Source organism: Hibiscus syriacus, unplaced genomic scaffold, assembly GCF_006381635.1.
Source record: "Hibiscus syriacus cultivar Baekdansim isolate YM2019G1 unplaced genomic scaffold, ASM638163v2 tig00117032_pilon, whole genome shotgun sequence".
In the NCBI taxonomy this organism is placed as follows: domain Eukaryota; kingdom Viridiplantae; phylum Streptophyta; class Magnoliopsida; order Malvales; family Malvaceae; genus Hibiscus; species Hibiscus syriacus.
Window position 1 is genome coordinate 1201468 of NW_024063532.1, and position 15474 is coordinate 1216941.

The 15474-nt window shown below is 34.1% G+C and overlaps 2 protein-coding genes across 2 annotated transcripts; one reads left to right on the top strand and one right to left on the bottom strand.

The window, feature by feature from the left end:
- Positions 1-1070: 1070 nt before the first annotated feature.
- LOC120196349 (E3 ubiquitin-protein ligase arih1-like) lies at positions 1071-3523 on the top strand. The gene is made up of 3 exons (XM_039198178.1): positions 1071-1561; positions 1680-2440; positions 3016-3523. The coding sequence occupies exons 1-3, from the start codon at positions 1142-1144 to the stop codon at positions 3395-3397; spliced, it is 1563 nt and encodes a 520-aa protein (XP_039054109.1). The 5' UTR covers positions 1071-1141; the 3' UTR covers positions 3398-3523.
- A 1532-nt stretch (positions 3524-5055) lies between these two features.
- LOC120196351 (O-fucosyltransferase 23-like) lies at positions 5056-7405 on the bottom strand. The gene is made up of 2 exons (XM_039198179.1): positions 7094-7405; positions 5056-6760 (listed from the first exon to the last, which is right to left on the bottom strand). Exon 2 carries the CDS (start codon positions 6588-6590, stop codon positions 5241-5243), a length of 1350 nt encoding a protein of 449 aa, XP_039054110.1. The 5' UTR covers positions 6591-6760; positions 7094-7405; the 3' UTR covers positions 5056-5240.
- Between the last annotated feature and the right edge of the window lie 8069 nt (positions 7406-15474).

Consider the following 15474-nt stretch of genomic DNA (forward strand, 5'->3'; position numbering starts at 1 on the left):
CATTTTCAATAATATATTTCCTAAATAATATATTAAAATTATCACATCCTTTATTACATGTGACGTTATTGAGAACTGTAAAAGTTAATCTGTATCTAATAAGTTAAGAAAGAATAAACGAATATCAACAAAGCCAAAAAAGACATAAAAAGTGGTACTTCCTTTCCTCTTACGCCATTTCACCCCAAAAACAAATCACAACTCATTCTTTCTTTCTTTCTTTCGAAATAATCATTCTCCGTTAATCCTAGTTCCCAGCATAATAAATAAAAATCTAGATTTTTTTTTTTAAATTCTCTGAAAGAAAAAAAATATCAGTGAGAAGTTAGAAAACAGAGCAAAAACATGGGGAGAACAAACAAGGGAAATAAATGAATAAACACATACTGATGACACTCTCTATCAAAGCTTTGATCTTCGGTTTCAAAGGTAACTCTTTTCCCCCCATTTATTTAAGCTACCTTTTAAGTTCAATTCTTTCAGTTTTGTTTTTTCCCCCTCATAATTTGAAGCTTCATTATTATTAAATATTCTTCTTTCCTTGCGTGTCAGAAATTAGAGTTGTTAATAATATCCGTTCACATGACAGCCCATAAATTATCCTTCCAGATAGGGTTCCGATACATGGTATGGAAGTTTCATTTCATTCGACTAATGCCCTTTTATTTATTTCTTTATTTTGTATAATATGCTCTCTCTTGTAGTTTTGTGGAAAATAAACAAGGTAATGATTTTTCAACAGGTTTAATTTTTCCCTTTTTTCATTTCTGGGGTCAATAGATTATTGAGGTTGGTTCCTTTGTCAAATTTTTATAGCTTTGAATTGACCCGTTGATGGGTATTTTTTAGATTCTGATTTGGAATCAGGAACCGGAAAATCAACTTTTTTTCCTGCGTTCTCAGCTGTGTTTTGGTGATGAAGTTTGGGTTCTTGTTCAATTCCCTTAATGGGTACTTTGTATTTTTGTAGAGAAATGAGCTAGAAATTATCACTTTTGTCTCCCCCCCAAATGACATGCAAATTGAGATGCATTTTTTTAATCCTAAATGGTTTTGCTTAGGTTTGTATATCGGTAATTACTTGAACTGTGAAGAGTAGCCGATACGGTTTCTATTATTTGGAGGAGTTGGGCCTTGAAAAATGGAGGATCAAGAAGCTTTATCTGATGATATCTCTGTACCCTTAGTAAGGGGAGTTAGATCAGAAGAAGATGATGATGACTTTCAGAGCTGCTGTGAAGATGATGATGTATGGAAGGAAACCGAAGAGGTGGTAAAGGAAGAAGAAAAGAAAGAGCTTGATGAATTTTCAGTGGAGATGTTCTGCAAGGGCATCTCTTTAGCTGAAACTGGAGACTCCAGTTCTGGGTTTTCTGGTATTGGGGTGGTCATGGAGAGATCAGCCAATAGTGCTGTTATTCAAGTGCAGAAAAAGCTTGACTTTTATGTGGAGGAATCCGTGGCTGATTATTTAGCCTTAATGGATGGTTTGACAGAGGCTATGCAGAACAAGATTTGCCGTGTATATGCTTTTACTGATTCCACATTGCTATATGATCAGGTCAGTGAAGATCAGCAATTTGGTATCCTTGTGATGTTCTTTGATATCATTTTTATATTAACCCAAATACTTTCATGTTATACCCTGAACTAGCTTTACTGACATGAACTTTTCACAGATTACTTGTGAGGACAAACTCGATAATCCACTTTTGGCGGCTTTACGGGAAAGAATCTTGGAACATTCCCGTAATTTGGAAGAGTTTGTTCTGAAACTTGTTCCAAGCTCCAATCTTTTGAGGCCATTGCAGCTAGCACAAGTAGCAATTGGAGTTGTTTCTTCTCCTGCCATGGGAGATAAATCAGTTCAAAATTGTTCCATTTGCCGTGAGGACAAGCCATCTTTGATGATGATTACCATGAAGTGTTCCCATAGATTCTGTTCCCATTGTATGAGAACTTATGTAGATGGTAAACTGCAGTCATCCCAAGTCCCAATCAGGTGCCCTCAGTTAAGATGCAAATATTACATCACCACCGCTGAGTGTAGATCATTTCTTCCGCATGCTTCCTACGAGTCTTTAGAGAGAGCCCAAGCAGAAACAAATGTTCTTTACTCAGATGGAATATACTGTCCTTATCCAAATTGTTCTGTCTTGCTTGATCCTCGTGAATGCTTATCAACTGGGACAAGTTCATCTAGTCAATCAGATAATAGTTGTGTTGAGTGCCCTGTTTGCCAAAGGTTTATATGCGTGAAATGTGGAGTTCCGTGGCATTTATCAATGAGTTGTGAAGTGTATCGGAACCTTCCTCTCGAGGAAAGAGATGCTGCAGACATCACCTTGCATCTCTTGGCACAAAACAAGAAGTGGAGGCGGTGCCAGCAATGCCGTAGGATGATTGAACTTGCTCAAGGCTGCTATCACATGACATGCTGGTAAGTCCATCTTCTTGTAATTGTACTTTGGTTATTAGATGTTGGAATTTTCATTAAACAACGGTCGTGCCAAACATTGACAGAGCACAAAAGAAATATTTTGATGCCAACCTCATTGCTTTCAATTTTCATATCGGTTGCAATTTTCTTGCTTGCTACTTGGGGACAACTTTAATTGCAGCAACCTGAATATGGACACAGGCCATGCCGCTTGTATGAATTGGAATTGTGGTTTTTGTTTTGTGCAATGGCAATGATATATCGTATGCTAAGCCCCCTTTGATTATACTATTTTGATGGGAAATTGGTCGGGAACTATGACATGACCTTTTCTGGTGGGAGGGTTTCAATATTTGGACTTAAAACTTTGTTGTGTATGTTTGGACTATTTTTTGCCCTATGATACAACCAAGTCATCCAAGAGTGTACCTGGTTTCCGTGGATCATACAGTTCGGTATGCTTGTTTCCAGCTCATGTTTGTCATTATGTGAATAGGTGTATACGTATGTTTTGTACACGTGCTATTTAGGCGTATATGGCTTGAGGTTCAGTTAGGTTCACGTCTCCTTTTCAGGTGTGGGCACGAGTTCTGCTATTCTTGTGGTGCTGAGTACAGGGATGGTCAGCAGAATTGTCAATGTGCCTTTTGGGACGAAGACAACTCTGAAGGCTTGGTCACCCATTCTGTACAAGAGTCGGAACAATTGGCTTGGGAGACTTTCAATTCACCCCCTATGATCATGGATGCATACTCAGACCAAGAAAGATCACAGCTGGCACTAATCCAAAGATTCCTTGCTGGGGGTTTCAGTTTTAGTGACCATCATCCATATCAATCCCCACCCCGCTGTACAGATTCCTATGTTGATGCCATGAAGGACCTCCATCAGCTTCCTTGGCTCGAGAGATTTGTCTCTGTAATAAGTGACAACTACTACGAAGACTATATCCAATGAAGCCAGTGTGGATGATCCCAATGTTAGGTAATAAGTTGCTTTTCAGTTCAACAAGGTTTACAAGAGAGGCAAAGAGTTTCTCACTCTATTGGCCCCATTTTCATCGACACAAATTTCTTGAGATTAGTCACCCCACCCTCTTACGTGGTTCTTGAAAGGAAAAGAAAGAATAGGGTAAGCATTTATTGATGTCATCAAATTGAAAGAAAGTTGATGAAACAAATCTTTTTAACCGTTTTGGTTTCTCGGCTCTATAATTAGTATATTATTTATTGCCACTTAAAAAGTTTTTGAGTGTAGTCTTCTAGTTCCAGGGATGGAAAAGTTATTTGTGACATGAATTGCTATGTTGGTTTTAGTAGGACCTTATTTCAATTTCTTCCATATTAATTGCCGAGCTTAGCGCCACTGGTCTTATAGCCAACGGTGTGGTTGAACTCTAAAGTTCCAGCAACCCTAGCGGCAGCCGCTGACCGTTGTCGTTGAACCAGGGTGGTTAATAACATAACAATTTTGTGGTTGTCCAGGTCTCATTTAGCAAACAAAGCCAATAGCTGTATTTTGTATATTACAGTTTTGTATTCAGTGGTTCATGCATATGTTTAAAAGCATTCACCAAACGTCACGTGGAAAAACCGCTGAATCACGTTGCTCAAAAGTCAACATCTGCAATTGGGGTGTCACCGGCCATACATATTAGAAGATTAAAATTGGTCCTCCACTTGTTCTGCATGACCTCCTTTTGGATATGTTAACGGCCACGAAATTACGTGGACAGACTGATATTACTGCATGTTTAGCAGCTAAAAATGTCTTGTTTAGCAGCTAAAAAAAGAGCCTGGTATTCAGCATGAAAGATTTTTTTTACTGGTTTAACCACTATTATCCGATCTATTAATCAATTATTTCAAATCGGATTTTGTATGGACACGTTATGAGGATTATTCTTACAATTCTATCTACTTTATTTGTAGATGTTATAATTCAAACTCCTAATCTTACTTGAGGGATTTTAGTTGCAAATGTCAGAATTTGAACTCTTAATCTTATTTAAGGGATTTTAGTTACAAACGTTAGAATTTGAATTAATATTACTTAAGATATTTAGTGTCTCATCACTCGATTTTAATCATCATTATTAATAACTGGATTATTCAGCACAAGAAAATGACATTCGGGCACGGGGCCAATGTTGGACCTACACAACGTGAAAAAGTAAATGAACGTACATTTCTTTGATTGTTGTGGAGGCAAGTGGCAACAAAGTCTGGTAATTCACTTCACCTTTCCACTCTGTTCCTATCCTTGAATGGCGGAAACAACAAAGTGGAATAATAATTAAAGCAAATGATCACCAAAAGCTTCATAAATCACGTCTAATTCGGGGACAAGATTTGGTTTGACAAAGCAGGAAATCAAAGTAATATAAGATTAATCTTATAATAGGAATTAGTGAAACTTGAAAGACTGTCTTTTCATTTGTTAATAGAAACCAGGAACAGGCAACCAGAATAAAGATATATAGCAAGAACACATAAACAAATCTATGGATTATGAGTTAAAGATGAATAAGTTCCCAATGAACAAGAGGATTTATTAAAGAAAATAGATCAAAATACCAAAAAAAATGAAAAATGAAACTGTTTCACTATCAACCTTATCATGATACTCTGCTTCTGCATTATTTACAGTGTATATATATATATATATATATATATATATATATATCCTTTAAACCATTGAACCAGCAGGATGAATTGGGTTTAAAAATGATGGAACGTACAGTGATAATAAACCAGCATCAACTTGGGGAAGTTCAACAGAAAATTGTATGCAACGAGCTTCAACATGAGATGGCATTAGAACCATAACTAATTGCTCGGAGACTTGAATCAGACATATTAGTCATCCATTTCTGAGGACCATTTGATTCCCCCGGTATATTGTATGCATACGAAGGCCATCTAACATCAATGCCACATGAGTTTTGGATGCCCAAACTCATCATCCTTTGTGTTCTCTCCAGGACTACAAGGCTAGAAAATGTGGAATAACTGTTGCCTACAAAAATATCAGCCCTCGAGCACACCTCGTAGTCGATTGCCGATTGAATCAGATATGGATGCTTCTTGTAAATCCCATCAACCCTTAGTTTCTTCTTCTCGAAAGGAAGCAACCATTTCTTCCAACCTCTTAATATTGAAGAATCGTTAAGGAGGCTATCAGCAACAGCGAGATAAACAACAGTGGGAGATTCTGAGCTGACAATGTTCCCCACCCTCTGTATTATTTCTTGCTTGCTACTGCAAATTTGGTTTATGCCTGATCGTTGCTCTAGCTTCTTACAGTGAATCATCCAGTCTATCTCTACCCTCATGTGGACTGCAATGTAAGGAGCCGCGGCCATTGAAGAACCCTCTGTATCGAAATCGGGATCACTTTGTACTGTCTCAGTTTTGCTCCTAAGCTTTCTTCCTATCTGCCTAATCTTAGACGCAACTTTATCTGCTTCTTTTGATATCTCATCAACCAAAACTAAGCACTCAAAGACCCTTGCGTAGTCCTTAACAGGCCAATGATCATGCCAAAGAAATGGATTCTTCCCCACAATTCTAATCACCTCATGCTCATCAACATGACCTCTGCTACTTTGCTTCAACTGCTCCATGTCTCTCTCCACTGTCCACTTCCTTCCAATTCCCTTTTGGAGATCATACATTCCAGTTTGATTCTTAAGATCCGAATAACGACCCAACCGCACGAACCCATTACAAAGCGAATTAAACTTATCAAACTTGAAGACTTTATCGAAGGAAATAGGCTGCAATCGGTCGATTTCCTTGTAGAAAAGTGAGGCACTTAAGCTAGGCATCAAAAGAGTTCGGTTAAGCATTCTAGCAGTAAAACAAGCTCTTGCAAAAGCTATCTTCTGGTTATTAAGTCCCCAAACAATTTGAGGAACCTCCAAAAACTTGCCCCTACGAATCCCTTCATAATTGGAGCTCAGCAACAAAGAGTGGCTTAGAATAAAGTCCTGGTTGATCCAGTCGATCACACCATAGCCAGGGAATGAATGGAGCAAGACAGTACTGAGAAACAGAACCATGGATACCAGTGCAAGACATTTACATGTCAGAGAACTCAACTGGCAGCCGATTAACACTGAAAGCATACTGTTAGAAGACAAGTCCATTTGAATTCACAAACTTACAGAATTTCCATAACGGAACTCATTGAAAAGATATCATAGGAGAATTCAACAACCGATTTAGAACATGCCAAGTCCTGATATCACTATAGCCTTGGAAATTGAAGGTATCTAGAGTTGAGCAGACACCAAATATGTCTCTTTGAATTTAGAATCTGGATAATTCAGAACAGAATTGAATTTATCATTAGAATCCACTGAAGCTTGAGAAAACATGTCAAAACTGCATACTTGATTCATAGGTATAAACAAGCTCAATTCAAAAGTAAAAACTGGGATGAGAAATGCAAGCCAAGATGAAGCCCACGTGATACCATAAAATAACATTCAAATAAGATCGAAAACCAATAAAGCTCGTCTCTTTGCCAGTCTACCAAATTTAGCAAAAGAAACCAATGGATATTCCAAAGAAAAAAAAAGACGGGATGCAAAAACCAAAGTTATGTTGACAGAGATGGATGACGATGAAATTGATTAAAAGTTCTTACCTTGATCTGAAATCTGCAGAAATCAAAATACGGTGACCGAAGAATCCTGAATCCTGACGATGGAAGAAGACATCAAATTCTGAACAAAAGGATATATGATCATGAATGAGAAAGAATCCAGAAAAGATTGAATTCTCTATAACCAAAAGTTAGGCCCATCGCCCAAGAACAACCTCAATGACAGCATGAACGAGCGATTCAGAAGAAGTGTCCTTTTTATCAATTATTAGGAAAATAAAGACGGGGATTAAGGAAATAAAACAATAAACGTAGGAAAAGAGGGTTGGAATCTAGTGGGATAATTGTAGCAAACAAAAAGAGAAAAAACAAGCAAGGAAGTGAAAGGGAGTCAGAAACTGGGGAGAGATGAGTCTCTTTTGCAGGACGGAGAAAATTTGTATGATTTGATAAACGCACTTTAACTGTCTCATCACGACCCAAAACAAACTAGGGTAGTTTTAGGATAGGGTATCATAAAGGTTAAAGTTACCCAAAATGTTATTAAAATGTTAAAACTTGTTTATGCAATTGAAAATCTATGTAATTACATAAATTATTATCGTTTGCATTGTGGAATTGTATACATATTTGAGTATTATTACCATTTTATGTGGAATTGTTAAAAATCTAATTATTATTATTTAGTGTGAAATTTAGTTAAATTTAATAATAAAAATGAATACTAGCATTTTAGATTGTGATTATTATCATAATAATGTCAATGGCTCGCCAATTCATGTTTCAATGTATAAGGTCAAAAGATGGGGGCTAGAAGGAAGGATCACTTTATGATTAATGCATTCTCCATTATTCACATATCACATCTCAGAGAGTTCAGTTTTGTTTCCATTATTTATTAAAACATTCGTTTTTTATGGGAGAATAACATAAATGTTCTAAGGATTTTTGTTTTGTTATATGTTAAAGCTCAAATTAAAATTGTTTAATATTATTGTTAATTGCTTTTAATAGATAAAATATTTAATTTAGATATAATATTATAAATAAAAAATTAATTTAATCTGAACGGTATTCATATTAATTAATATTACTATTCATAAACTATATAAATTTAATTTTGATATATAGAATAAAATCGTTAAATAATTTTTAAGAAACTAATGTGGATTGTTTATAAATTTTTATTTGATTAATGGATTTTAAATTTTTAAATAGTTAATTTACCTGAATTTTTTTAGCTCAATCTCTACATTATTAAAAAGTAGTAATATTTTCAAGTTTTGTTTGATGTTAATATAATATAATAAAAGAAAAATGAGAAAGAAAAAGAAAAGAAAGAAAGAATCTAAGAGGCTTGAAGAAATGAGTATGGAGATGAGAAGGATGGGTGTCCCATGTGAGGGCGGATGTCCATTTCGGGATGTAGGAAGCACAGCTGTAGGGTACTTCAGGGATGAAAACTGACGCATCCGAATCTTCATCGCTTTGGTTTGTTAAAGTCTCAGGTCTTTTGTGTCCTAAAAGCTTCAAAACAAACAAAACTTGGCTCGCATTTTTAGGTGATGCCCCAAAAATTGCCTGTATGGGTGGGGGCCCTTGGCTAATGGACACCCAAATTTTGAGCAAACTTTACCTTAGTTAATTTTTATTTATTTATTATTAGATATAAATTTAATAATAATTATTTTTTATATTTTTCTTATCCTGCAATCGTGTTTAGTATTGATAGTTTCAGCTTTATATGTCTTTCTATCCTTGGAATTTAAAATGCAAACAATTCGAAATAAATATGCAATGATGAAAATAATAATTTTAATATTTTCATTAGCCATGTTATTTCATTATTAGATTAACAGATGATGAGCTTAGGGGTTGAGTAATTTTGAGGGACCATCTTCATTAGTACGAGCGACGGATGGCAGTGATTGATCGTCTTCATGGTCGCAGTAGCCTTCAAGAACGTGGGCCTGTTGGGTTGTAAAGCCTAGTGCATCGATCATGTTGGGCCAGCATTGATGCCTTATGGTACCAATTGCATGGCAGCAGCTTTCTCCTATTTCGGTCTAACCATTCAGGAATAACATAATAAGCTCTCCAGTGCATGATTGAAGCTGAATCAACGAGCTCCAACAGTGGTTTGATTCCTCATCCAACTTCAACCGAACCAACAGGTCGTTTGTTGTTGTCTTGGGTAGGTCCAATGGCCTTGCCTTAGCCATCAAAAGCATGCTCGTTGCAAACACATGCAAAAAACAAGTCCCTGCAAGTGGAACCCATTTCTGAGAGAGATTGATTGGTTATTTGGCTGCAAATACAATGTCGATACATATGGGAAACACCGTGAATTGTTTTGGTTTATATAGGGATGATTGAGAACTCAGGAATCTTGATAGACCATTGCCTGCATTATTTGGAAGAAGCTTATGAGACTCATGGGTTTTGCCTCATCAATTACATTGCAATAAATTATCTGAAAAACCTTTTGATTTAACTAACAGTTAAAAAAATTATCAAGGGAATTATGTGATAACTCATTATGTTGGATTTATGTTATGTCGTTGGAATCATAGTGTCATTTCTTAGCTAATCAGACAAGACCTGTGACATGGTGACAACCCATGTACTTCTGTGGAATTAGGGAAAGTACTCCTAAATCCTAAGCTATAACAAACGAATGTCTGAACATAAATGAAAAACTTATTCAACAGATGACTGCTTGCATTGCAGACAAAAGCCAGCATAATGTAGACCCAGGTTTTTTTCATCAAGGAAGTACGGTCATTGGTACATATCTTTTCTTGTGTAATCATAGAATTCAGTGGTCATTTGCCATTAATGTTGAATTGAAATGTGACAAGTACAACGGAAAGGCAAACCAAATCAAAACATTACGGTCTGGTTCACTTTTTGTTCATTGTTTTCAACTCTCTTGTAATATTATCACCTGTCATAGTGAACTTCGTCTCAAATACCCGTGGTTTGCATGAAAGTCATTGTATTCTGTTCCTTTTTCACTTTTAATTTGCAATCGATTGATTGTCATTATCTTTCATAATTCGTCATCCTTTAGAATCAACATTTTAGATGAGTTCCTGCATTACTTTAACTGGCCTGGACAGATTGTCTCGGCTTCTAGCTCAGGCTATCGATGCTTTACAGTGCTCGGTGATGGTCAAATAAGATCATACATCATAGAGTATCCTACCAAAGATGAAAAGATTGATAGGAAATGTATTGAAATACCCAGTTTCTGCCTGCATACAATATTTGCAGATAACGAGTTGCCAGAGGATTTTTTTTTTTTTTGACAAATTGCTGGAGGTCTTCATTGGAATTTATATGGACTATATTATTCAGTGAACAGATAGAAAAAGTTAAGAAACTCTGACGAGGGACTAGCTTTGAGGATTTTTCAAGTTTATGATACCTGAACTTTTTATGAGTGGTTGCAACTGTTGCGGAAGACGGCTATCGGATAGAGTAAAATCGCAATTGATAATTTGAGAAAATAAAAATAAAGATAAAAGAGACACAAAATTTACGTGGAAAACCCTTAAAAATTTAGGGTAAAAACCACGGGCAACGGTAGAAGAATTTCACTATGAGAAAATAAGAATTACAACTTTTCTCGATCGACCAAGGAGAAAACAATGATAATTCTCTCTTGATAAAAAGGAGAAAACAACTCTCAAGAAACTCTCTAAATTCTCTCTAGTATTGGAAGAAAGCTAGAATGCTTTGGGATGATTTTGAAGCTAAATGAGCTAAAGTATTTATAGTTGAAGCTTAAGGACTAATTTGTAAGTACCCTAAATTTCAATGACTAATTGCATAGTTTTACCATCCAAAATATTCAACAATTTCAGCTGCCATTTGCACCACTTGCACCTAAAATATTGTTGTCAAAAAACCCACCGACACTTGTTGACTTTTCAGCAGCAACGAGATTAAGGATTTAAATAGCGATCCGCAACCGCGATAGCGCCCGCGATATAACAGTAGCGGTGCTCTCCGTGACCGTTATTATATGATTGCGATATCCGCAATCACCATAATAACACTTGTTATGTCCGCAATCACGGTAAACACGATTCCTTGACAAGTACCGTTCCCTCAATCGCTCTGTTGTAATTTTAGGATTTATTTTATTACTTTTATAATCATTTTTGAACGTGGGGGTGTTCAATAAATTTAAATTTGAATAACTGAGATATATATTTCTTTTATTTTGAAGTGAAGCGGATTTGTGGGAGGAGAATACGATCAATGATCTTGAAGAAACCTTGGGGACAACTTGGGAATTCAGCTTTGGCTTCAGAAGAGATTTTGAGAGATTAGTCGGGATTGTAAGAGACATCTTGCGAGTCTTTCTTCTTTGTTTCCTTTTTCGTTTTCTGGTATTTTCTTTGCTGTTGATGAAGAAAGACAGAAATGGGATTTAGAATTTTAGATTCGGGTAGCGGAGGGACTAATGATAGGAAGGTGGATAAGAAAGCTGAGATGGATGGTTGTGATTGGTTAACTGGTGACTTGGTTGTGATTGGTTAACTGGTGACTTGGTTGTGAGTTTCAGATTCTCTTACATGATACATCCTGAAATTTCGGACAAAATTTTATGTACTGTGACTACATCGAGTGTTGTACATGAGCCGGACGCTCCTGACTACTGCATTGTAACTGTTGCAAATAGGAATGCCACGAGTAAGGAAAAAAATTTCGCATACCGCAATATGTTATTAAATTGATGAATCGAAATAAAGTAATTTTTTTCTTTATTTTATAAATATTAAAAAGCATAAGAATTTATTTAAAATTAATTATTTATTAAAATTTAATTATAATTTTAATAGATTTGTAATTTTTAGGGTAAACTATATATTTAGTATATAAACTATCACTTTTGTTCCGATTTAGTACCTCGACTTTCATTTTTTTTAAATCATACCCAACATTTGTTTTTTTATTTCATTTTATTACTCCGCCATTAAAAAGTTAACGACACAACTGACGTGGAATTTTTTTATTTGGATAAATTACACGATTCATCACTCAATTATCTTCTCACTATTTTGGTCACTAAAATTTAAAAAAATCAATTTAATCATTAAACTTTCAAATTACTTGTATTTTGATATCTCTTTAATGATGTGGATTGTTTTATTATTATTTTTAGTATGTAATGGCATATTTATATTATTATTAATATCGAATAAAATTTAAAATCAAAATCTTTAATCTTAATCCTAAATGTTTAAACCCCAAAGTCGATCTAAACCCTTCCTTAACTTCATCTTCATGAAACAAAGAATATCCAAAAACCTAGACTATCCCTTGTTTTTTTTCTTTCATTTCCTTCTCTTCCCTTGCATGAGGCAGTGTTACGATTGAGCGAAACTGTAACACCCTTAACCCGTATATGTATCAATATACTAGTCAAAGATGTCACATCAACTTGAAAACATTTACTGAACTAAAATTTATGTAAAAAATTTGTTTCTTTTGAAAACACTCTGGTTCTAACTTTAAAAATATGTTTTAAAGTATATTTCAGCTTATAATTTATTTCTTTATTACAGGAAAATAAATTCATTATTTATTCAATAATTTTACTAAACCATGTCTTTTCGTAAAATCTTTTAAAAACATAATAATGTTATAAATTATTGTCATACATAGATACCGATAAAACTAAACTAAGTAAAATAAACTAAAATAGTTCTAGTTTATTATTACAAATTATTTAAAATAAATACGATAATTAGAAACTATTGACATAATTATACATGCCACTATAAGTCAAAAGAAACATCATAGACGTCTTACTGATACTGATGATATGTATGTCTTTCCAGAAAGATGCTCCGATAGCTCCTTACTGATCGTACTTATCCTTATTAGAACCTACGCATGAAAATCATCACGCGCTAAGTATAACTTAGTGAGGTAGTAATAATCTAAGGGTAGTAAAATCTGAAATTTATCATAAACGTAAATAAAATAATTCAACTTAAAACATTAAACTGGCAAACCAACTTATCCAAGTCGATTTCTTCACTGAGACCTGAAATTTCTTTTTAAATCATGAACTCATGAAAATTCTGATAAATCATAACTAATAAAATAAGCACATCATGCTTTCTGTTAACTGAAAATCATTCACAACTTGCATATTCATTTTCATAGCCCAATGCATATTTATAAGAACATAAGATACGCGAGTAAGGTGCGCACTATGCACAACACGGTGCAAATCGTAACTGATATTGAGATATGATGCACTTCAGTGCCATCATAACCTGAATAAGCACCAACGGTGCTGGACATTGATACACGAATGTACCAAAGCTGATAGGATAACATTGATACACGAATATACCAAAGCTGATATGATAACATTGATACACGAATGTACCAAAGCTGATAATACTCAACTAATGACATGCCAAGTGTACCCATAATTCTCATTATACATACAATGGGCTCATGTGTCATAATTAATCCATAATCAAAATATCATGCTTGGGCAGTTCATACCCTAAATCATTCATAAAACTGATATAAAATGTTATAAAAATAATCTTTATAAACTTTATAAATCATACTGTAAATTGGAATGAGGTTGACTTATCGCAAGTCGTCCTCGATCAAAATAATTAAATAAATAACTGCACTCACCTTTGCCTCACTACATAACTTGTATATAATAATCATAGTCACGAGCTTTTTCCTTTCTTTTCGAACCGTTCGGATTGCTAGATTTAACGTAGTCTGACAATACCAAATTATAACACAAAAATTGTTCGAACTACATATTAGTATCGTACTAATATAAGCTCGTTTTAACATTTGAAAATCTATATAATAAAATCGATAACTAAATCGATAACAACCAAACTCATAACTCCATTATAACTTCAAACTTATCGAAACACTTATTCAATTCCATAAATAATTATTTCTAACATGATTCTTCAACTTTTACTAATTATAAAATCAAACCACATATTTTAAATTCTTCCTACAATTCAACTCAACTTTTCCTTTAATTCATAATGGACCTTCTCCATTATGATAATTGTACATTAATTACTAAAGTTCCAGCACTTGAATAAAATAACCAAATAATACTTCTTCATTTAAGAACTTGCAAACAAGTCCCCAAAGTTTTGGAATCTTTCGAATTCCACCATCTAACCATTAAAATGAATTCTTTTAGAATTCTTCTCAACATTCCCAATTTATTCAAAATGGTCTCTTGCCATTTAACTTAAATTCCAAGTATTAAAAAATATACTCAACATTTAAACATTACTCTTCATCTTCTACTTCATTTCAACTTAAATTCTAAAATTTCCATATTCAAACAACTTGCACTACCTTTAAAGAATCAGTATTCTGTGTTGATATACACACTGCAATTTAATTCCGGTTCTTCCATTGAAAACTAGACTCGAATAAGAATCTATCCATATAAAGAACTCCTTCTAATTCATTCTTTACAATTTATGGTGAATTTTCAAAGTTGACCAACAGAATCTGTTTTGTACAGAATATACTGCCCGTTTTTCTGACCTTTCATCAGTTAAAAATTCATATCTTTTTGTATACACATTGAAATTGATCTCCGCTTGTTTTAAACAAAACTAGATTGATATATGAACATAATATATAAAAATCACCTTCAAATAATATTTATAAAATTTCTGGTGAATTTTCAAACTCACTGCCAAATTCAAAAATCTAAACTGTTTTCATTAATTTGCATCCTTGGTTCTTCTTCAATTCTTACAACACTTCTAATATCAAGAATTGATCTTTAATCATAAAAACCACACTTCCCCTTCATCAATATCTTACCAACTTGAGCATAAAACATGAAGATTTTTATGCCAAATGAAAGAGAAATTCATGTAGGTTATTTTATCTTTAATAACCTAACTTAAAATTCTAATAAAATGAACAAAAAATTTAAAAGCAAATCCTCTCACCTTGTAATTTGAGTCTCACGGCTGCTGGAGAAAGAAGAAACTGAAATTTTCTTCAATTTGCTAGACCTTATCCCTTAATACACTTGTCATTATATAATATAAATGAATATTAAATTCATTTAATACACTTTACCATGTTGCCCTTAATAAATCCTGAAAATTACCAAATGCCATTGTATTATCTTCCAATAAAATATTTCTTGGTCAAAGATGATACAACTTGACTTTGACTTTCGAAATTGACCATGCAATTTTCAAAAATTGTATTTTAGTCACTAAAATTCCATTGTTCGGTCAAATCTGAAAAATTGCACTGTTCTGAGCCAAATTTCTCTGATCGAAAACATGAAAATAATATTTCCAGCCATTTTATAACATCCTTCAAATTTTCGTAAAATTACGGTTCGATCCGATTATCTGATTTCAATACCA

Bases quoted from the DNA above. Each gene is read 5' to 3' on its own strand.
- LOC120196349 (XM_039198178.1), top strand. From the start codon at position 1,142: ATGGAGGATCAAGAAGCTTTATCTGATGATATCTCTGTACCCTTAGTA. The intron at 1,562-1,679 runs GTCAGTGAAGAT...AACTTTTCACAG, and splicing joins CCACATTGCTATATGATCAG to ATTACTTGTGAGGACAAACT. The intron at 2,441-3,015 runs GTAAGTCCATCT...TCTCCTTTTCAG, and splicing joins TGCTATCACATGACATGCTG to GTGTGGGCACGAGTTCTGCT.
- LOC120196351 (XM_039198179.1), bottom strand. From the start codon at position 6,590: ATGGACTTGTCTTCTAACAGTATGCTTTCAGTGTTAATCGGCTGCCAG.